The following is a 21,021-nucleotide window of genomic DNA, read 5'->3' as shown; positions in this document are numbered from 1 at the left end:
CTTTTCTTTCAGGTTTTTTTTTTTTACTTAAACACAACCTGTTGGCATCTGTGCTGCCTCCTCTGCAGAAATCCTCTGTGCTACCCTGTCCTGCAGCCCTGGTGGGGTCTGTGGCTGCAGAGCTAGCCTGGGCGGCCCTGCGGCACTGCTGGGGTGAAACAAGCAAATAAATGAGCAAACATTCACTGTTGTGGTGCTTTCAGGAGAATACAGCCTCTTGAGGAATGTCTAGAAATAAAGCTGATGCGCTTGTCATAATCAGTTTTGTGGCGTGCATTGGATTATAGATGGGTGCCTTTGTTTGGGTTTTTTTTTAAAGATTTTTATCTCCCCATCTTTGAACTCTTCTCTTGTCTACAGAAACCCAAGGAGAAGGAAACCCCATGTGTCCCCTCAGCTTGTTTCTCGGTGGGGTGGTGACCTCAGGTATGGGTGCTCATACCCATGCAGATCCCATCTGCCTGGGCACCATCTTTAAGATAAGATGGAGACACCCAAAGCTTGTGTGTGAAGAGGGAAGAGAAGACAGAGGGGGGAACAAAAGCAGCAGATCCACCGTGGTGCTGGGCCGGGCTCCTTGCCAAGAGCGGCTGCGGCACGCAGCCCCGGTTGGGGTGGCAGTTCTTCCCCAGCCGACATGGCTGCCGATGCTTCCTCCCGCCCCAGTCCTTTCCTCCCCGGCACAGACCGCCGGCAGGCCAGGGCGTGAAGGTGGCTCCCGACTGGGATGTGGGATGAGGGATGTGGGATGCCGTCTTGCCCGCACCCTTCCTGCTGCTAGACAGGACCGCAGCATTGGCGCTCCGGCAGCCCGACGCGCGCCTGTCCCGCGTGACTCGCATACGCAATGCAGCCATGCTTAACGAGCGTGAGTAATTATGCCAGGCAGAGGGTTGGGGTGTGGGGGGCGGTCGGGGTTGGGTGTGTGGTGGTTTTTGCTTGATTATTTTTTTTTTTTAATTTCCGTTTCCCCCACCCCTTTTCCCCCCCCTGCCCAGCCCGTGCCATTGAAAGTTGGCCACCTCCTTGGCGGTGGCTTCGGGAGGGCCGGGGACGTGGGGGTCAGTTGGCACAGCAACTGCTGTTCGGGGACAAAAGGAGGCGCTTTTTTTTTTTTTTTTTTGCAGCGACAGTAGCAGCTGCCAACCAGAATAGCAAATCCGTGCGACTTGGCACCACTCCAGCTTCCTTGAGGGTTGCAGAGGGATGGTATGTTGGAGGGTAAGACTAGCTAATTAATCTTCTGGCAGGGAACAATGTAATATCAGACAATTACAAAGACAGAATGAAATTACTATAGTGGGAAGGCTGGCATACAAATTTCTCAAAGGGTCCATCCCTCAGCCCACTGCTGTGTTACTTTATATGCGGGAAAAGCACGGACTGTACATGTGCTTTCTGTTGTGCAGGGCTTTTTTTGTATGAATTGAATTATGTGTTTGGAGGAGGGGCGGGGGGGATGCGGGCTCGATCACAGGATGAGCTTTTTGAGGAGCAAAAGGGAGAAAGAAGATTTGTTTTAAGCAGAGATGCTCCCTGTCAAGCAGCTGTGCCGAGAGGGCAGACCTGGCGTGTTGCTGATGCTATGGGCTCACAGGGTTGGAGATATTTTTCCTGGTTATTTTTAGTGATTGTGCTGTGATGCCTGATGGCTACAGCTTTTGGGAGGAGGATCTGACTGCTGGGCAGAGGAGGGAGTGATTTTCTTCAGCCTTTCTACGTGGAGAAGCCCTCAAAGAGCTTTGGAGCTGCTGAAAGTTATTGGGGAAACACACCTACCAGCTCAGTGGTGGTAATTGCCAATAATTAGCTGTAATCACTGCTACCTACAGTTGGGATACTATGATGAATAGGGCAGTGCAAACTGCATGGTGCAGGCTCCCTGTCTGTTTATTTGCAGTGGAGAAAGAATTAGGAAAGTCTCATTTATCCTGGAGCGCAGGAAAGCATCGGTGGGAGGTCAGCTTGTGCAGAATTAGCATAGGAAACCCCTCCTCCCTCCTCCTCCTCCTCCTCCTCCTCCTCGCCAGGCGTTAGGAATAAGCTAATGACTCTTCTCCCTCTGCATCTCCTTCCCAGGATGAAACTTAATGCAGTGGGATCTCTAGAAATGTCATTAAAAAAAAAAACAAACAACGTGAAAACAGTATCGGTCAAATTCTCTTTGCAGTGTTGCATGTGTGTGTATGTGCACGAGGCCCGTGGGGACGTGGCCAGGAGCTGCTTCGAGCCAGGAGGGATTTGGAGCAGCTCCAGCTCAGTTGTTCTTTCTCCTAAGGCATTCAAGTAGGCTCTTGTTTGTGCTTGTATAGATCAGATGGTGCAGAGATGGTGTTTAAAAATCACTGCAAGCCCCTCCTGGCTGCCTCGGCTGCTGTGCTGGACTGCCAGTTGTCACAGAAGCTACTGGAAAACTTGGGTTGAATCAGTTGGGGTGTTTTTCGTGTTTTGGGTTGTTTTTTTTTTTTTTTGGAGGGTGTAGCAATGTCATGTGCTGGATTGGCAGGCTGGGGCCCCTTTTCCAAGATGCAGATTAGGAAGACCTGCACACAGCCTAGTCTTTATCCTATGCCCTGAAAGACATCCTGGTGGGTGCCCATCTAAGGGTATTTGAATATTTTTCAGGGCTGGCTAGATATCAGAAATGTTTCCCATAGGGTTTCATTGGGGACGGAGGTCCCATCGCAGGGTCCCATCAGAAGTCCCTTGGTGTGGTGCATATGGATGTGTGTAGCTCCTTGTCTGGCTGCATATGCTTGCTCTGCCCAGCCTGAGCTCCCTGTGCTGGCTTCTGCTGAAACCTGAAAAACCAAAAAATTCCCTGTGCAGCCAAAAGAGACAGATCACAAAAGCCAAGTCTGTGCTTCCACCACCTGCTGTATCCACCCTATATTTGTTCTGAGGGTCCCGAAGTGCTGGGGTACACAGTGGCTGTTCCTTCTCTGGATGCAGAGAAGAATGGATGTGTCTTCTCCTTGGAGAGGATGCAGAGTTCAGCCTGGCTGTCCCTTTGATTCCTGTCCTCACCTGCCTACCTGCAGCCAGCCTGACCTCCAGGGCCTGAGGTTCTGGGGGAAACTCTTTCAAGATCAGCCCAGCTTATGCATCTGCAGGAAAAGATCTCAGATTTTCCCATCTAGAGCGTGACAGCTCTAGTTACAGCTGCTGATGAGCAAGAGCTAAGAACTGAAATTATCCCAATCATTTCATAAAAAGCAATTCCTTGGACTCAAGCTTGAATATTGGTCCTAATTAGAGATAAAGTCCTTGTTCTGGACTGTTTCTGAAGTCCTGCTAAAGATGGATTCTCCCTGCTCAGGTCATCTGGTCAGGCCCAGCTTTGCTTTTGTCTCTTATCAGTCTCACCCTGGCAGCACTGCTCCTGCATGGAAGTGGGGAGACACTCCGAATTGCTTCATCATCAATGATTGGCACTGGAGATGTTTCTGTAAATTAATGAGTGCATCTTCTTGACTATACTTCAAAGTTGTCACTTTATGAATCTTTTATGGAGTTCTCTTTACGCTGAAAAAAACCTGTAGTACAGAAACTTTACCTTTTAAAACATTACAATAAAAAACCCAACCCCTCAGCCTTTCACAGTCAGTTGACTCAATGAACATCACCCACTGGGTCCTGCTCATGTTCACACTGTGGCACTGAATTTGCCCATGAGGGTGGGTATGTTCAAATGTGCGCATGATGAAGGGCTGACAATGGCCTGGGCACCCTCTGACCTGAAGCTGTGAGCCTTGATGCTGCAGAAATTCCCACCTCGCAGCAGGGGTGTCTCCCCTTGAGTCCTACTAAGCCTCTAGAAGTCAACCTCTGGAGTTAGGAAATTTAATTTGTAATAAATCTGCATTACAGTACAAGTAAATCTGCTTCAGTGGCTATAAAAATTAATTCCTTATCCTAAACATTATTATATAGCTTTCAAAATGAATTGACTGTGGTTGGTAGCCTAGTATGTGCCATTATTGGTAATTAGTGTAACAAAATAACATTGCTGTAATATTTCCTGTCTACCCCTCCCCCAGTTGGGAGCATTTCCTATTAGAGAATCAGAATTGCAAATGCGATGCTTGTGTGCAAGCTGCTTGCTTTGATATTATTTTTTATTTTGTCTGCGTTGGAAGTCTGTCTGTTCTGTGTCTTGGTCTGTGGTTTTCCAGGAGCGTTTGCTTCTGAAAAAGCTTTGGTGTGGCAGAGGGCACCATTAGAGCCTGATGCCGGAGGGTGCTGGTGCCTACCTGGAGGTGCTCAGTGCTCTTGGATCTCCTTGGAGCTTTAGCTTGTGTGCAGCTGCTGGTGAGGTTGCTTACCATCTGCCAGGATATGGCCTTTGTGCCACGTCTTGCAGACAATGTGTACCTCAATGAGTCTTTACAGTGACCCACCATATTCTTGCCTTCATCCAGAAGCTTGGCTTGTCCTAGAAGACATGACACATCCGCCACTTGGGCAGCTCCAAGTCCGCCAAGAGGCGGAGGGAAGCCGAGGGTGCCTTTGCAGCAGGCAATAAATGAAGGACTAGGCTGGGGCAGTGATTTCTGGGCAGCTGCAGGTGTCCATAGCAGAAAGGTGCACACACATGTAAGCTGGAAGGACCTGAAGAACTTTCCTAGGGTTTTGCAACTGGACTAAGCAAGTTTCCACACCTTGCTCTATTGGCTTGACTAAAACCTGAAGTGGATTCAAAGGAGGATGGAAACACAGGAGCAGCAAGGCAGTTTAATTTATACATTTCCACCATTGTGTGAGGTGAACGGGCACCTCTGCTCCACAGCCCCATTTTCAGCTTGTCAGGTGCCATCCTGCATCGGGCTGCTCCCTCCCGCCGCCTGGCCAAGGCTCACTGAAGCCCCGTGCCCATCCCAAGTGTCCTGGTATAACCTCTCGGAAACACCCATCCTAAACACTTCCACAATGCTGACCAAATCAACTACTGGCATCTTATTTGTGGAGTTTCCCATTGGATTATTTTTTTCACTGTCATAAGTCCTTTGTTGTTGTATTTTTTATTATTATTGATTTATTTATTTTCCTCCTGGGCTTACAGCCCTTGGTGTTGCCTTTTGAAATACCCCTCTGCAGACTTGCAGGTTAGAAGCCTGATTCTTGTGGAATGGAAATTCAGATTCTCCTGTGATTTTTCTGACTCTGGGATCTGGGACTTTTATATAAAATACCCAACTTAAAGCTTAACAGCTCTGTAATAAGACCCTGGGACCAAAGAAATGGGAAGCCAGGAGAGGTCTGCTTTTTTTCTTTCTTTTTTTTTTGTGGTTTTTTTTTTTTTTTTATGTTATCCCCAGCACAAAGTTATTTCTTGAGTTTCAATGACACGACAGCTTCAGAAGTCTGGATATATGCCCTGGACTCAGTCACCCCATATATCACAGAGCTGAAAAATGCAAAAACCAAGCAGTAAAACTGAGTGGCAGATATCTTTGCCATCCTGGAAAGCGTTTACAATTTAGATGCAGTGGTAATATCAGTACCGTTCTTGGCCTGGATGAGGATGGTAAATTATAATTCCAAATTCCAACAAGTTACAAAGTGAACAGGCTATGCCAGCTGAAACCTTTGATTTGGTTCAAGCTGGGTTTGGTAGCTGAGCCTGGGGTTTTGTGTTTCAACCGGAGTTGGACAAATGCAATTAGCTTAAGCTTGAGGATACAAATTCACTCCAGGCTGGGGGAGGAAAATAAATTGCCTGTTGGAAGGTGATATAATCATGACTTCAGGACTTTCTCCAACTTTTTTTTTTCTTTTAGTCAAAGGATATTGAAGTGATTCAAAACAGATTTTTGCTAGAAATGAGCTGATGTATCTTTTCCCACGCCGGTGTTGGTAGGGTCACCGCAGTACTTTGAAGCCTCTGTCCCCATCGCTCCTGCAGGATAAGAGCACTGCTTTGGCCAGTGGTGCTACTGGCCAGGCACAAAAAGGTATTTTCTTCCTTTTGAAGACCTTATTGAAACGTCTGTATCTCAGGAGCTTGTCTGGAATGAAACATTTATAAGCCCTTTGACCAATTCCTCTTGTCCTCTCACTTTTTTGGGGGGGAAGTGGTTTTCCTGTAGTGCCAAACATCTTTTGAACTGGAAGCTTATTTTTATTTGTGGCCCTTCTCATATCACTGGCAGCCAAGTTTGCTGAAGTCTTTGTGCATAGACTTCAAAATGCTCAGATTTTTCATCAAAGTGGGAAGTATCTGTTTTTCTTCATGCGCATATTCTGCGTTTCTTCTCAGTTCTCTTCCAGCCCCAAACCTCTCCCTCGCCACTGCTGCACGGAGTGCTCAGCTGTTTCAAAGGACCCCAGCAAAGTTAGTTCAGCTTCATTCTTGGTGTGAGCCTGGTATTTCTGGGTCTTTTTAATGAACCATATAACTCGGGGGGAGAAAAATTAAGAAAACAAAACCCATAGCAAGTCAGTATGGTGAATGAGTCCTTACTGAAGCTGGGCAGGAATCTGATCTCCTGCTTGCATGAAAAACTGCAATTCTTGATTTCTCAAATGAAACCAGTCTCAAAGATTAAAAAAAAAATCTGAAAAAATGTTTTAGGTCTAATTAAATATTTAATTTCAATAAAATCGAAGTATTTGAAGCATTTCTTTGCTCATTTAATATTTTATGAGATAAGCCTAAAATTAAACATAAAGTTGTTTCTCAGTGGGGAAAAAACAGAGGTTGTTTTTGTGGTTTTTAAAGAAAAAATAAATTTTTTGTGGTTTTTAAAGAAAAAATAAATCCATCTGATAGAAGTACTTCCCCCATCCCCCAAATAATTTTTTTGTCGCACTGTGAGAATTTCTATACAATGTTGTTGCAGCCTTTTCAGAAAGATGGTGCCTCTCTGGGTACCAGATCTCCTGATGCTCCAGGGACAAAGATGGGCTCTTGCTGCTGCAGCGTAGTTTGGAGAAATCAGTCTTCCACATTATCTTTTTTTTTTTTTTTTCCCCTGTATGCTCTTGCTGTAATAGATTTGGGTAGATAGGTAAAACCGAGGTGTGGTAGTCGCTGTAACATCTCCTGGTGTCTGTGTGAAAGACCTGTGGTTGTACTTGACTCTGAGGTTTTCACTTGCTGCTTGGAGGGTTGAGTACAATTCACTTATGGAACAGTGGCAAGAAACCTCCCAGTTTGTCTAATCTTTGGTTGTTCAAGTGTTTAATCTCTTTGTGCGTACACAGACTTGTTATGAACTCTGAAGCACAGCAAGGCAGGGTTGGGCCATAACGTTAGCCTGTGTGTGCTTCCAAGGGAAAGCTTTACTGCCTGCCCCGCGTTTATATATACATGCATTTGCTTGAATATTTTAAGCAAGGAGGTTGTGCTTCATTATCATGACTATGCAGACTGCTTCCTGAAATCGCATTCGTTTGTGGCACAATTCCTGGTCTCTAGACTTTGGCTGTGGCAACTAAAAGGCTTGGCTTTTGGGGGATATAATAGTGGGGCAATGCAATGAAATGCAGGACAAACACAACACGGATCAGTTCTCTTTAATGTGGTCATTTATGCATGTGCTTGCCTGGTGGTATTTCTTCTTGGATGTTTGGCATATGTGCTATTTATCTTTTTTCTTTGACCCTAAATCACTTTGCAGCAAGATTCCCCTTCTGCTAGGAGACTTGTGGAAGGAAAGGAGCTACGTGTAACCCTTTGTTTTCTACATCAGATTTCTGATGATATAAGTGGTGATCACTGGCAAGATTGTTGCATTGGCAGAAATGATCCTGTCTGTATTAGCTGTGTATCCTCAGGCTCTCCTTGCTGTTTTCCCCTGGTAGCTGCTAAGATGGATGCAGATGTCCCAGAGACTCAGCAAGGATGGGGGTCCATCCAACTGTTCCCATTGCAAAGCTAAGCCTAATTGCAACAGGCATGAGGATGAAAATAAAGTTATTGCAGACCCATGGCTTGTGAGCACTCCAGCATCTGCTGCAGCTGCGCTGGTGCTAACAGCAAGGGAAATTTCAGATTTGGGGGAAAAAAGTCAGGCCTAACTTCTGTGCCTGCTCAGGCTAACAGGCAGCTTTGGGCAGGACGCTGCCTGATGCTGCCTTTGCTCCCCACATGCAAGGGAGCAAGATGTGCGTGTGCTCCCCTCTGCTCAACAGCAAGGCATGAGCGACCACTGGGAAGTGATTTCTCAGTGTTTTTTGCTGACGCAGAGCAACCTTCTGCTACCTTGGGTAGTTGCAGAGCAGGTAGCAGCACCATCGGAACGAGGGCAGGAGCAATACAAACAATTTACTATCCTGCTGCAAGGATGCTACAACAAGGCCCATAAACGGTCACATAAAGGGAATCTGGGTGGGAGCTGGGAATACACGGACAAACACAATTCTCCCTTAATTTAATAGAATGGTCCATTCAGCAGAGAATATATTGTAAAGCTCTCTCAGGTTGGATGGCCTCCTATTGTGTCTGGCCTTTGAAGTGCTGATTAGCTGGGCTGGGAACACGCTGATAAAAAGTTAATTTCTATTTGCTGTTGCTTTGTAATTGGATGAACACGAAAGCAATTAAATATTAAAACATACAAACAAATAACGAAGTCACTGTAATTAGCCAAAGTTTGATCACTGTCATATTTATTTAGGAGGAGATGATACATCTCAGCAGGTGACATTTTAAATACCCTTGGCTGCTTTGGTGTTGTCTTCAGAGAATGCTGAATAATGTACGGAGGATTTAATTAAACCCCATTGTAAATCAGCTGTGATGACAGGGAAGTGACAGCCACATGTTGAAAAGAGAATTAGGCCGCAGCAAGAGAGATTAATTAACTATTTTCTACAGAGTTCAAACTAGGTATTGTGCAGGGAGGTTGTCCGAGGAGAACTTGATTGTGAAGTTGTTGCACGTGAGGTTGGGGCCTGTTTGGAGAGGGATGCTCTGCGCCCGGAGATGTCACAGCCCCTTGAAGGGGTGGCTATGGTCGTTGGTACGTCTTGAGAGAGGGAAACTGAGGCACATGGTGCTGCAGCCTGCAGCTGTGGGTGCTGCTGGTGGCTCTCACCTCCCAGCACCTTCGCAGCCCCTGGGCAGGAGGGTCCCAGCAGCTCCTTTGGTGCAAAAAAGATTTTCCACCTCTGTAGTGAATTGCAGGAATCCTGGAAAGCTTCTTAAAGCCTTGAAGCAGGAGGGGAAGGGGAGCTGCTGGATATTTGCTCAGCTTTGGCTGCATCAGAAAACCCCAAAGTTTATGAGCCAGAGTTATCCCAGCTCCCTAGTCAATGCTTTTGCAGGATCTGTGTTCTTGAGGTCTGTTTGCCAAACCTAACGAGCGTCAGTATGTTAGTAATTACAAGAAATAAAGTTAACCAAACTGTTGGGAGTCTCATGGATCCAATTTGGTGAGTTTTATGTTAACGTTTCTCAGTGGCCCTTGCCTTCGGCAGGGATGCTTAGTAGGCACGCTCCGGCTGCCCGGGCGGTGGTGAAGGCTTCACGCCTGGGAACGTGCAGGAGGAAGGTGTCGGTGTATCTGAGAGGACAGCGGTGGGAGAGGGGCTGTTCAGGTGGGAGGGATGGGAAGCACAGGAAGAAATCGGTGTGACTCTGCTGGAGTCAGGAAAATGGGAAAAGCGGTGTGAGAGAGAAACAGAGAGCACAGGGATGGGAGGAACTGAAATGCCATGGGAGAGGGGTGGGAAAAAGGGACGGTATGTGTGGTTACTCGGCAGCATTCACATTTGATTATCAAGCCTGCTGTGTAATGCTCTTAACCAATGTGGCCGTTTCTACAAGTGCTGTTGCCTTCTGTGTGCATGGGAAGGGGGGAGAGGAGGTGGCTCAGCCCTTGTGCGAGGCCAGATCTGCTCACTGGCCAGGCCTGGAAAAACACCTGATCTAAAGCACCTACAAGGAGCTGACTGAGGTAGATCCAGCACTGGTTGCCACCTAGAAGGTACTAGACCACATCAGGCTTTTCCTCCTCTCTTCCATCGAGAGACAAAATTTCTGGTGTTGTGTGAGGAAGAAGATGTATTCCCAGCTGCGCGTGAGGGACAGATTTTGTCCATGTTTAAATACTCAAGAAAAAAAGAAAAGAAGTCTAAATGTAACAATACAGGAGGAAGTTGGGCTGAAGAGCCTCAAATCAGCAAATTAGCCTGAAAATGTGCAGGCAGTCCTGTGCTGGGGTTTGCTACTACCGTGCTTTGTGCTGGGGACGTGGTTGAGCCCTGCAGGCTCCAGTGTACGAGATGGAAGTTTAAACAAATGCAATGGGCTGGGCAGGGGGGCTAGCAGGGGCTAACGGGGGGAGCCTTGCGAGGGGGGCGTGAGCCACACCACCAGGCTTATGGGGTGCTGTTGCGCTTCGGGAAGGTGCCGGGTAATCTGGTCACCTATTGAACTTGTCCATCTCCTCTGGCAGGGCCATCGCTGATCGCCAGGGACCCAGGGTGAGGATGAGCCTGGATGGCTCAGTGTGGGCAGGTCGGCACAGAAGAGGCAGTGGTTCCTCCTGCACAGGTAAGGTGCTGCCTCACCTGAGATCACAGCATGTGGGTGAAGCTTTTGATGCTGGAGATGATGATTTGCACATGTGACTTTGCATTTCAAAGCCTCATTCTCCCCCCTCTCTTACCAATGAAAACTGGGTGTAATTGTACATGTTGCAGGAAAGAATTCATTTTATTCCCAGAGGTGTAAATTAATTGATTCAGCCCAGGAAAAAGACCTGGGCACTGGTACAACCAGCTCCCTGAAGGCTTCTCCTCGGTGTATGGATCTGATCAAAAATGCAAATAAGATCTTAGGAGGAGTAAGGGACAGGAAAGAATGGAAAGTAATAAGGAAATATATTGTCATGATGTGGATGACTAGTGCTTCCTTCTCTGAATACAACAGAAAATGATTTCTGCTCCCCTAGATGGTCTTGCAGTTCTACTGGGTGTGCAGAGCAGAATGAAAATAGTGATGCGGGGCTGAAAGCTCCCCTGTCAGGGCAGAATGCATGGCTGGTTTTGCAGATCAGTGGGCTGATGTGATGCACTAGGCCCAGAGCAGGGGCACTGGAGCCCTCCCTCCGCTGCAAAGGCTGCGGTGATGCAGCTCGCTCTGAGCCCCATGCACTGACTGTGAGCTCTCCCTTCCTGGGTGGCTGGGGAGGCTACAGCCTGATGTCAGGGCTGCCTGGGGAGCCGTAGGTGTCAAGAAGGGGTTTATCCTTTCTGCGTCCCCATCCATGACTTTCTGATTGTGTGTTAGGTCTCTTTTGCTTCTTCAGAAGCTTCGGAGAGCTGCTGTGACAGAGAGACAGCACTGGTGCCTGTCCCGGCACCGCTCTCTCGGGCTGGGGTTGGTGTAACTGCTGATATGGGCTGGGTTGCGCTGCCACGGGATTTGGAGGTGGCAGAGTGCTTTTTTCTCCATAACAGCTGGGCAGGGAATATGGATGAGGTTGTTGCTGTCTTCCATAGTGCTGTGTTTATGGGCTCTTCTGAATCGACAGGGACTACTATTCATTGGTGGCAGGACCCCAGTCTGATGCTCTTGCTCTCCTCCTTCGGCATGTTTTTGCCATGCTTTCTGGTCTTCTAATGCAAGTCTTCAGCTTGCCAGAGGTGTGCGAGGAAGTGTCTTGTGGGTTGTGTTACGAGGAAGAGATGGTCTTTGGGATGATCCATAGTAAGTATGTAATTTTGGCTGCCCCAGACCGAAGCAGTTGTTTCGGCTGACTCTGCAATCCACGGCGAGATGACCAACTTGGAGGGGAGCACTGCTTCTGGGGAGCTGTGCCTCTCTGGAGCTAGTAAGGCAGCCTGGGTGAGTGCAGCAGAGTCACTAGATAAGTTACAGAGAAACTTCAACTCAAATGAACCCCAGCGCTGCTGGGTTCCCAGCTGCTACAGCAGATGGGACTGGGAAAGCTGGGGGCTCATAGTTGGATGTGGAGGCTGTCAGAGTGGTGCCCTAAACACTGAAAACCTGGACTTGCAAAGCTCTGAGAAATGGGTCCTTTCTGCATCTCAAATCGAGCACCCATCCACACGATACCCTTCTGATTTTAATTTGGCCATGCCTCAGTTCCCCATCTGTACAAGAATAATTCCACCCTTCCTTGCAGGGCTGCTGTAAGGCAAATTAATGTTTGCAAACTGCTCAGATACTATGATAATAAATGTTGTGAAAGCCCAGGAGAAAATTAATAGCTCATTATTTAGACCAGGACTTCAATAACATGCCATACACGGGACACAGGGCTACATATTGAATGATGAGGATAAAGAAAAATATTGAATAGCTGCTCATTAAGAGAGCATTATCCATCTGGTGTACGAAAGGGGGCTTTTTCCTGCGGAAAAAGTGCTCCGTGATCATATTATTACAACGTGTGTTGCGATGCATCTCTGCAAGGGGACTGGGCTTGGGTTATCTGTGCAGTGCGGATTCTGGCATTTTTCAAGTGCTTGACTGCAACCTGACTGCTCTTTTAACACTGGGGTTGGCTTTAATATATAGCAAAGAGATAAAAATGCCAGTAGATGGCACTCAAGAATATGGAGCATCGTTCCCCGGGTGTGCGAGACCAATAAAACGCGTTGTTGTGTACCACAAATGGCTTCCTCTGCGCAGCTCTTTATATCAGCTCTTTTTTTCTACCTTTTTCTGTCCTGGAAGTTTGATGCACAGAGCAAAGAAAATATAAGTGCTGGAAGTGGCAGGCGTTGTTAGGTGGTCTGTGCACTCTTATCTCAAATTTGTTTCTACCCTTTGAGTTTGAATTACTTAACAGTCTAGAAATCCTGGGCTGTGCTCTCCTCAGCTGACCCTTTTTTATGCTTTGCTTACAGCCTGTCTGTAAAATGAGATGAGAACTTAATTTGAAAGCTGAAGTTAATTGACCTAAATAAACTAAGAGCCTTCTGTTGGCTATATGGATAAAAAACCTGCATAACCTTCGCTCTCCCTCTTAAACATACTACAGAGCAGAATGATTTTCCTGGTGCATTTTCAAGCTGCTGCTGTTTACTAACAGTTATTTGTGGCATAGTACTGTCTAGAGAGCCCCGCAACCAGAAAGCTGCTGTGATGTGCAGAGCCAGAGAGGCAGCACCAACCTGGAGCAGCTCGGTTTGACTAGGAAAGATGGACTGTGGTAGCGAATCAAAATCAGGAGAGGGTCTGGCTGCAGGCTCCCTGGGCGATGTAGAAAGCAAGCCCTAGAGCTGCAGGAAGGTCTCTCTGCATCTCCTTTGATGCCTGAGTTGGCCACAGAGCAGAGCCCTTTGCAGCCAGGTTTCCTCACTCAGCATGTGGTGGTGCAGGATGGACAAAGGTGGGTTCATGCTGGGTTGTCACAGAGGTGAGGGATGCCTCGTCTGGAGGAGACCCATTGCTTGCTGGGGCAGGTGTTGGAGAGCATCTAGTTCTGCAAATGCAGCCTAAGCCTGACCTTTAAGATCTGTGATAATTCTTCTGATCCGTGATACCTTTTCTGATCTGTGATACCATCTCCCTGCTGGGAGTGCAACCTCTGATTGCCGCCACCTCTGCTCTCCCCAGCCTCAGTCACCGCCCAGTTCTCCCCCTCGTCCCACCAGTATGCACTCTGAGTTCTGCTTTGAGAAAACAGCCCTGGTATGACTGGCCAACTCTAATTACCCTGGGCAAGCAGATGCTCTCGTGCTAGTTTAGCTTGATTCAGTACTACCTGAAATAGCTGAAACCAGGATAAGGACTGTGTCCATGCCTGGATCAGTGATTTAAAATGCTTTTTGGCTGCATTCATGTCATTTTTCTAATCCAGACAAGTTGCTGGGCTAGGCTGAAGGATGCTTTTCTGGGAAATGCAGAGAAGAGGATAAGATCAAGGGTACAGCATTAGGCTCCAGCTCAGGTCCTCAGAAAGCATCAGCTGTGGAGTTGAGCTCTGGGCATCAGACAGGGATGGGAGACAGTGGTTTCACCTCTGAGACTGATGGAAACCCAGGAGCTCAGTCAGACATTAGTTAGCCACTCCCTTTCTGTGCTGCAGTTTGCCCCTTCTAAGTGAGTTTTGACAATAACCCGTTTCCCTTGTGGAAGCTGTTGCAGCTCTGTGAATGACATTTCCCTGACTTACACATTCTTCAGGTGTAATTCTTGAGGTGGGGTTGGACAAAGACTTGGAATAAGACAGTAAAATAATCACAAATTTAGATCCAAAACACAGACGTGTTTGGGTATGACACTTCAGAAGCGTGTTTGCTGTCAGCACAGCCTCTAACCGCTGGCGGAGGGGCAGCTGTGGGGGGGTGGCTGCCAATGTGCCTGGGCAGCTGCTGACGGGGCTTGGGTGTAGGGTCCGAATGGACAAATCCATAAAGATATAGGTGCGTGTCCAGGGACAACCAGTTCAAGAGCGATTTGCTATTTTGGAACCCTCCTCCAGTGCAGTGCAATGCAAGAACAGCAAATGGCGTTGCTGCGCACCTCTGAGCTAGGTGGGAGAGGAGACAGAGTATCCTGAGTCTGAAGGGACAGACCCATGAGGATCAGTCCAACGCCTAGCTCCACACAGGGCAGCCTAAAAGTTAAACCCTGTATCTAAGATCGTTGTGCAAGTTCTGCTTGGACACTGACAGGCTTGAGGCCAGACTGCTTCCCTGGGGAGCTTGTTCAAGTGCTTGACCGCCCTCTTGGTCGATTTTTCATCGTAGCCAATACGATCTTCCCCTGATGCAGCTTTAAGCCATTCCCTTGCTTCCTATCACTGAACACCAGAGATAAAGATCAGCATCTTCTTCTCCACTCTCCACCATGAGACAGTTGTAGACAGCAACGACGTCATCCCTCAGTCCCCTCTTCTCTGAGCTGACCAAACCAAGTATCCTCAGCTGCTCCTCATAACTCATGCCCTCCAGTCCTTTTTACCATCTTTGTTGTCTTCCTTTGGACACATTCTAAGATTTTTATATCCTTCTTACCTTGTGGAGCCCAAAGTGGCGCGCAGCAGATGTGGCCCCACCAATACTGAGTATAGTGGGACAGTCACTTCTTTAGGCTGGTTAGCTACACTGTGCTTAACACATCACAGGGTGCAGCTCGTCCTTTAGGCTGCTGGGACACATTGCTGACTCATGGAGGTTGCCATCAACCAAAAACCCCCAGGTCCCTTTCCGCTGGGCTGCACTCCAGCCTCTTGTCCCTCAATCTGTAGGTATTACGTTTACAAAGTCCCAGGTGCAGAATCTGGCACTTGTTCTTGTTATATTTCATGCAGTTGGTGGTTGCCCAGAGCTCTAATGTATTGACAGTTCTTTGTAAGACCTCTCTACCCTTGAGGGAATTAACTGCTCCTAATTTAGTGTCGTTGAGTAAGCTTACTTAGTGTGTGGTCAACTCCTGTGTCTAGGTCATTGAGAAAAGCACCAAAGAGCACAGGCTCTAAAAGCGACCTTTGGAGAAGAACGGTACTGACTGGCCACCAGCCAGATGTACCCCCTTCACTACAGCTCCTTGAGTCTGACCTTTCAGTTACCTTGTGTACGTGTCTAGCTGTATGCTGGACATGCTGCCTCTCACAGTAACCCTCTGGACAAAATCCAAACTTTTGCTAAAATCCAAAAAGCCCATGCCTACTGCCTTCCCTTTGTCCGCTAGGTGGGTAGTTCTGCTGTAAGAGGATATTACGGCGGTATAAGGCATGACTGTCCCTTCACAAACAGATGTTGGCTTCGTCCAACGACCGCATTGTCTTTCAAGTTGTTTTCAATAACTCCTAGAATAATCTTCTCCATAATTTCACCAGGCATCGAAGTGAGACTGACAGGCCTATAATTACCAGGGTCATCTTTCTTGCCCTTCTTGAAAACTGGAATAACATTTGCTAGCTTCCAGTTGACTGGGACCTCTCCAGGTTCCCAGGACCATTGATAGGTAACTGTGAGGGGTCTCAATAAAATCAGCCAACTTTCAGTGCGCTGGGATGAATCTCCTCAGGCTCTGCTGTCATGGCTTAACCCCAGCTGGCAGCTCAGCCCCACGCAGCCGCTCGCCTGCTGCCCTCACAGTGGGATGGGGAGAGGATCGGAAGGGTGAAAGTGAGAAAACTTGGGGGTTGAGATAAAGGCAGTTTAACAGGTAAAGCAAAAGCCACGCATGCAGGCAAAACAAGGAATTCATTCACCACTTGCCATGGGCAGGCAGGGGTTCAGCTGTCATCAGGAGAGCAGGGCTCCAGCACATGTAATAGCTACTTGGGAAAACAAACACCATCATTCCTAACATCCCTCTTCCTTCTCCTTCTCCCAGCTCATAGACTCAGCATGATGCTCAATGTTACAAAATATCCCTTTGGCCAGTCCAGGTCAGCTGTCCTGGCTGTGTCCCCTACCAATTTCCCACGCCCCTCCAGCCCTCTTGCTGGCAGGACCTGAGAAACGGAACAGTCCTTGACTTGGTATAAGCATCACCCAGCAACACCCAAAACCATCAGTGTGCTATCAGCATTGGTCTCACACTGAATCCAAAACACAGCACTACACTAGCTAAGAAGAAAATTAACTCTATCCCAGCTGAAACCAGGATACCTGTTGCCTTATGTCCGTTCAGTTGCAGCAGAAAATCCTGTACAGATTCAAAGTCAGCTGGGACCTTATCACTCCCCCAGTTACCATCCTCCAGCCGGGGGCTCCAGGCATCCCAGGGTGCACCGTTGCTGTTAAAGATAGAGGTGAAGAAGGAATTAAATGTCTCTGCTTTATCTGTTTGTGAGACCACCAACCCCAGCAAGGAATGGACGGATGGTTGGGGTTTGGAGAGAAAGCAAGCACAGAGCCCTGGTGTGAGAAGCATGCAAGGGTATGTTAAGCTGACCGGCTGGTGAGGTCACCTCAAACCTCCAATCTGCTCAAAAACCTGGGCCAGGACTGGTACCTGTTGCTACAGGGAAATGTCCCTGCAACGGTAATTGAAATAATTACGGCTCACTGCAACAGAGGGGAAATAGCTGGCCGGGGAATGTCACATGAGCTAGCAGTAGAAAACAGGTGTTCCCCACTACATTTACTCTCTAAGTGAAAGTACAACAGATGCAAAACAGCATTAAAATGGTAGCAAGGCTGTAAATACGGCTTCTAATTACTGCACCAGGTAACGTCAATCGCAACAAACCAGCTTTCTCCCAAGGATGCTCTGCAAGCAAGTGGGATGTATAAAGTCTTTTAAAAGATGGATTTGTTTGTTTGTTCTCATCCCCCTTTAATGCAACACATATAATCTCGCTCACTTAGGGCAGCAGAGTGTCACAGCCTTCCTGCCTGGTGTATCTTTGGTACACCGTGCTGAGAATAACCAAGGAGATGGGAACAGAGCATTAAATGCAGAGATTTGGGGATGGGGAGAGGTGGGTGGAGGAAGCTGCCAAGTATGGGAATAGTATGAGCAGGAAAGGAAAGAGCAGAAATGGAGAGCTACAAGAGACAGTGTGAGTGATGGGAGAGAAAATAGCACCGAGTAGGGTGGCCCCAGCTGACTTCTAAGAAGTTACAGCATTTGCTATGGAGAGGAGGGATTTGGGATCCTCCTGGCTCTGGCAATGCCTCATTCACCTCCACAGTGGTGGTATAATAAAGGATGGAAGCATTCCCCGCGATTGTCTGCTAATCGCTCTGTTCATCAGTCTGGTTTGGGGTATATAACCCTGCCAACCACTGAAGCAGATCAGCATCTCTTATATGTGAATAGTACTGGCACTTTCCCTTGCATGTGCTGGCATCCCCCCTCTCCAGCTTGGGGCAGTAAGTCTGAAGGATATTGATTTGCACTTCATTTTGTGCTTCTAGAACAGGAACCACACTTTTTCTCAGAGGTGATTTGTTTGGGGCGGGGGGAAGATACGTTGTGTTAGCACAGTGTTGTTGTTAAGGTCAGAAGGCCTTTTCAAAGAGGCTACCACAGCTCTTCCTGAAGCTGGGAGGACTGCAACTGGCCAGATCCTTATAAGCTGTAGCTCTTCCAAATTTCCTCTTGGCTCTGGGATCTGCCTTCTCTTTTGGAGTCAGAGCTGTTGGGTACTTTGCTGCTCTGGATTTGACCTTTCCTGAGGCTGGATGTTGGCTGTTAGATATTCAGTCCTGCTGGGACTTGAGGTTTGTGGAGGGACCCGAGTCGTGGATCCAACCCAAGACACAGCTCAGTGGGGAATACCAGCAAGGCCGTGGGATACTCTGCAAAGGAGATGTACGTTAGCACAGGCACACCAGTGTCTGCACTAACAGCCTGTCTGGACTGAGCAATCATTCTTGTAACAGAGCTGACAGGTGATTCCTGCATTGCTTTAGTAGGTTGGTTGTGTTTTGTGGAAAAATATGGATTGCAAAGAGATATTTGGAGCCTGAGTATGCCACGAGAGAGAGAAAGAAAAATGCATTTCCTTTTTTTTCTTCCTGTAAGTGCTCCACCAGCTTCATTGCTCTATCTACTGTTGGTGGCTGCTGGGAATAACGTGTAGGCACTGAAGTGAGAACCTTCAGGATAGTCATATATTACACGCAAATGTGAAGATTAGTGCCTGCCCAGGGTTTATTTCAGATGTTATTGTGTATTACAGATATTTCTGAAGTTGATGCTCAGCTTCTCTTCGTGCTCCAGAGCCCGCTGAGCCACTCACCTGCCCGCAGCCCTTTGTGCAAAGCTGGAGAGGCAGAAAGCGCCAGCTGCTCCTGGGGTGTGCAGGGGAGGACTGGCTGCCTGGAGAGGGCAGGGGACAGCCAACTGTGCCTGCCTGGGACACGCCGTGGGGCGCACAGTGCCATTGCAGCCTGGCACAGCCCCAGGGGGACCGGCGAGGAGTGCGAGTGGCGCACACGTGCTGCGAGAGCTGTGGTACAGCCACAAAGCAGAAAAATCCTCCTCTCTCTCCCCCATCAAATTAGGAGGAGAGCGCGGCAGAAAGTGCATTAACTAATCAAACCGCGATTTCAAATTGATTATTGCAAATTGCCAACCATAACAATTCTCCTAATGGCAGTGATTTGAAAATAAGAAATAACAGAACTAGAGCCTCCATTAGGCCCTGTGCTGTCCCGTCCTCGCACAGCCCTGGCGCGGGCTCGGTGGCTGATGAGCCGTGGGTTGGCCCCTCGCCTGGGCTGTGCCGGAGCAGGCGCTGGGCTCTCCGCTGGTGCTGCCCGCGGGGATGGGCAGCCTCACGGTGGGAGCACTGCCATGGCAGCGGGTGGTCCTGGTGCCTGGATGCGGGCAGCAGCCCTGTGCACCTTCCCAGCAGTTTCCCTGGCAACGAAGTCATCCTGCCAGCAGCTTGCAATGTCAGAAAATAAAACAAGATGACACCACAACTCCTAAAAATAAAACCCCCAAAACCCAAACAAACAAGAGTGCCAAACACACACCACCACCACCCTGCAACCCCCCACCAAAAAAAAAGAAACCCAGCAACATGCCTTTTTGTTTCCCCCACCCCAAACTGCTGGCCCCTTCTTCCCGGCTCCCACCTTGTGTTTTTGCAGCTGTTTGGGCATGCCCTTGTACCGGGAGGAGCAGAAAGCACCCTACTTTAGAGGCTGCCCATCAGTTCAGGCAGATGCTGGAGGGCTGGGAAGCTGGGAAATGGCTCCTGCCGGAGCTGGGAGCACGGCCCCGGCTGGGTGTTGGGCAGGTTCTTCCACGTTTGCTTCCTGGCTAGCCGGGTGGTTTGGCTACGTGTGTTGGAAGCACCATGGGGTGAGGGGTTTGAAGGCACATGAACTGCCTCAGATCCTGATTTTGGCACAGATAGCAGCAGCAGCGTTCCCCTGCTGCCACAAATGTGGTGTAAGCATCTATCACTCTTTTCTCTTCCCACTCTCCTGTTGTCATGGCTGTCCTCAAGGGGCCTTTGTGCTGCCTTCAATGGACATGGGACCTTCTCATGCAAGGGCTTCAGCTGAAGGCTGGTTTACTGATGGGAGAGCACGCTGGCTGTGTGTTTCATGGAGTTACATGGTCTTGTTTTGCTGTGGCACGATTAGGAGCACCTCCTTAGAAGGCGGACAAGATGGGTACATGTATTAGTGGTCCTCCTGTGCTTTTTGTGTAATCAACCCTGCTTGCTGCCCATAACAGTAGGTCCCAGCTCTTGCATTTGGAGGCAATGAATTGATCTTGTCGGACAAAATAGTAGATCAACTCCCAGATTTGTTTCTCTTTCAACTTTCCAGCTCTTGCCTGAATGAAGTATTTTACTCTAAAAGTGCCGGTACAAAATCCAGAGCACGCATTTCCCACCCTGTATTTCTCTAGAGCTTTGTGATAGTTCTTCCAAGCATATGAGGTCCAACACGTTGTGAAAAGTAGCTCTGGAGACTGAGCATGACTGAGAACAAAAAATCAAATCGCTTAAAGCCATTTATCTGTTTTGAACAACACACAACTACTTTCTTCGAGTAATGCTTGTGGTTTTCCTACTTTGAGGAATGCACAGACAAGGCATGAGTATTTTTTGGATCTGTTCAATGGGTCATCAGGAGGACTTCTTCCATGTACAACTGAACATGTAGGGACTAGAAATCTTAGAAAGTGGGATAGAAAGCTCTATAGTGGAATCTGTTGCTCCTAATAACACCTTCAGGGCTGGACACCTGTGTGTGGGGACACTTGCAGAGTTGTTTTCTACAGGTAAACCCAAGTAGTGTTGGAGAATTTTTGTTTCTCTGGACATACTGCCCTCCTTTTTACCTTTTTCTTTCTTTCTTTCTTTCTGTCTTTCTGTCTTTCTATTAATACAAAGCATCTGTCTGCAGGCCTGTTAGTCTAATGACTTTGACCAGCCCTAGGTTTCTTTTCTGAACCGCTTGGACAGTTCTTGCAGACTTTGCAAGGTATCTTGCTTGTGTACCTAGTTCCCTTGTGAAGCAAGACAAGGCTTTTCCTTATGTTATAAACAGTCCATCTCACTACTGCTTCGTGTGATATATAACCTAACTTCTAGTTGCTGTAAGGGTTTCCTCCAAGGCACTTTGCTTCCCAAACTTAGTGTTACACTTGCAAGAGTAAAAACCTCACAG

The 21,021-nt window shown here is 48.0% G+C and overlaps 1 protein-coding gene and 1 long non-coding RNA gene across 5 annotated transcripts; one reads left to right on the top strand and one right to left on the bottom strand.

Annotated features, from left to right (window-relative positions):
• The first annotated feature begins 629 nt into the window (after positions 1–629).
• Positions 630–19,038, top strand: LOC129736928 (uncharacterized). Of its 2 annotated transcripts, none has more exons than XM_055722236.1 (4): positions 630–868; positions 1,128–1,209; positions 10,404–10,501; positions 18,567–19,038. In XM_055722236.1, the coding sequence occupies exons 1-4, from the start codon at positions 742–744 to the stop codon at positions 18,917–18,919; spliced, it is 660 nt and encodes a 219-aa protein (XP_055578211.1). In that variant the 5' UTR covers positions 630–741; the 3' UTR covers positions 18,920–19,038. The 2 variants fall into 2 exon arrangements, with proteins under 2 accessions (XP_055578211.1, XP_055578206.1); XM_055722231.1 differs by having other exon boundaries at positions 1,128–1,221.
• LOC129736934 (uncharacterized) lies at positions 8,598–17,330 on the bottom strand. Of its 3 annotated transcripts, none has more exons than XR_008734157.1 (3): positions 16,832–17,330; positions 16,546–16,673; positions 8,598–16,208 (listed from the first exon to the last, which is right to left on the bottom strand). It is a non-coding gene; the product is annotated as an uncharacterized LOC129736934 (long non-coding RNA). The 3 variants fall into 3 exon arrangements; XR_008734156.1 differs by having other exon boundaries at positions 8,598–11,793; XR_008734163.1 differs by having other exon boundaries at positions 16,848–17,330.
• Positions 19,039–21,021: the final 1,983 nt, after the last annotated feature.

This window comes from Falco cherrug, chromosome 1 (genome assembly GCF_023634085.1).
Source record: "Falco cherrug isolate bFalChe1 chromosome 1, bFalChe1.pri, whole genome shotgun sequence".
NCBI lineage: Eukaryota > Metazoa > Chordata > Aves > Falconiformes > Falconidae > Falco > Falco cherrug.
This window is presented reverse-complemented; position numbering and strand designations above follow the sequence as displayed.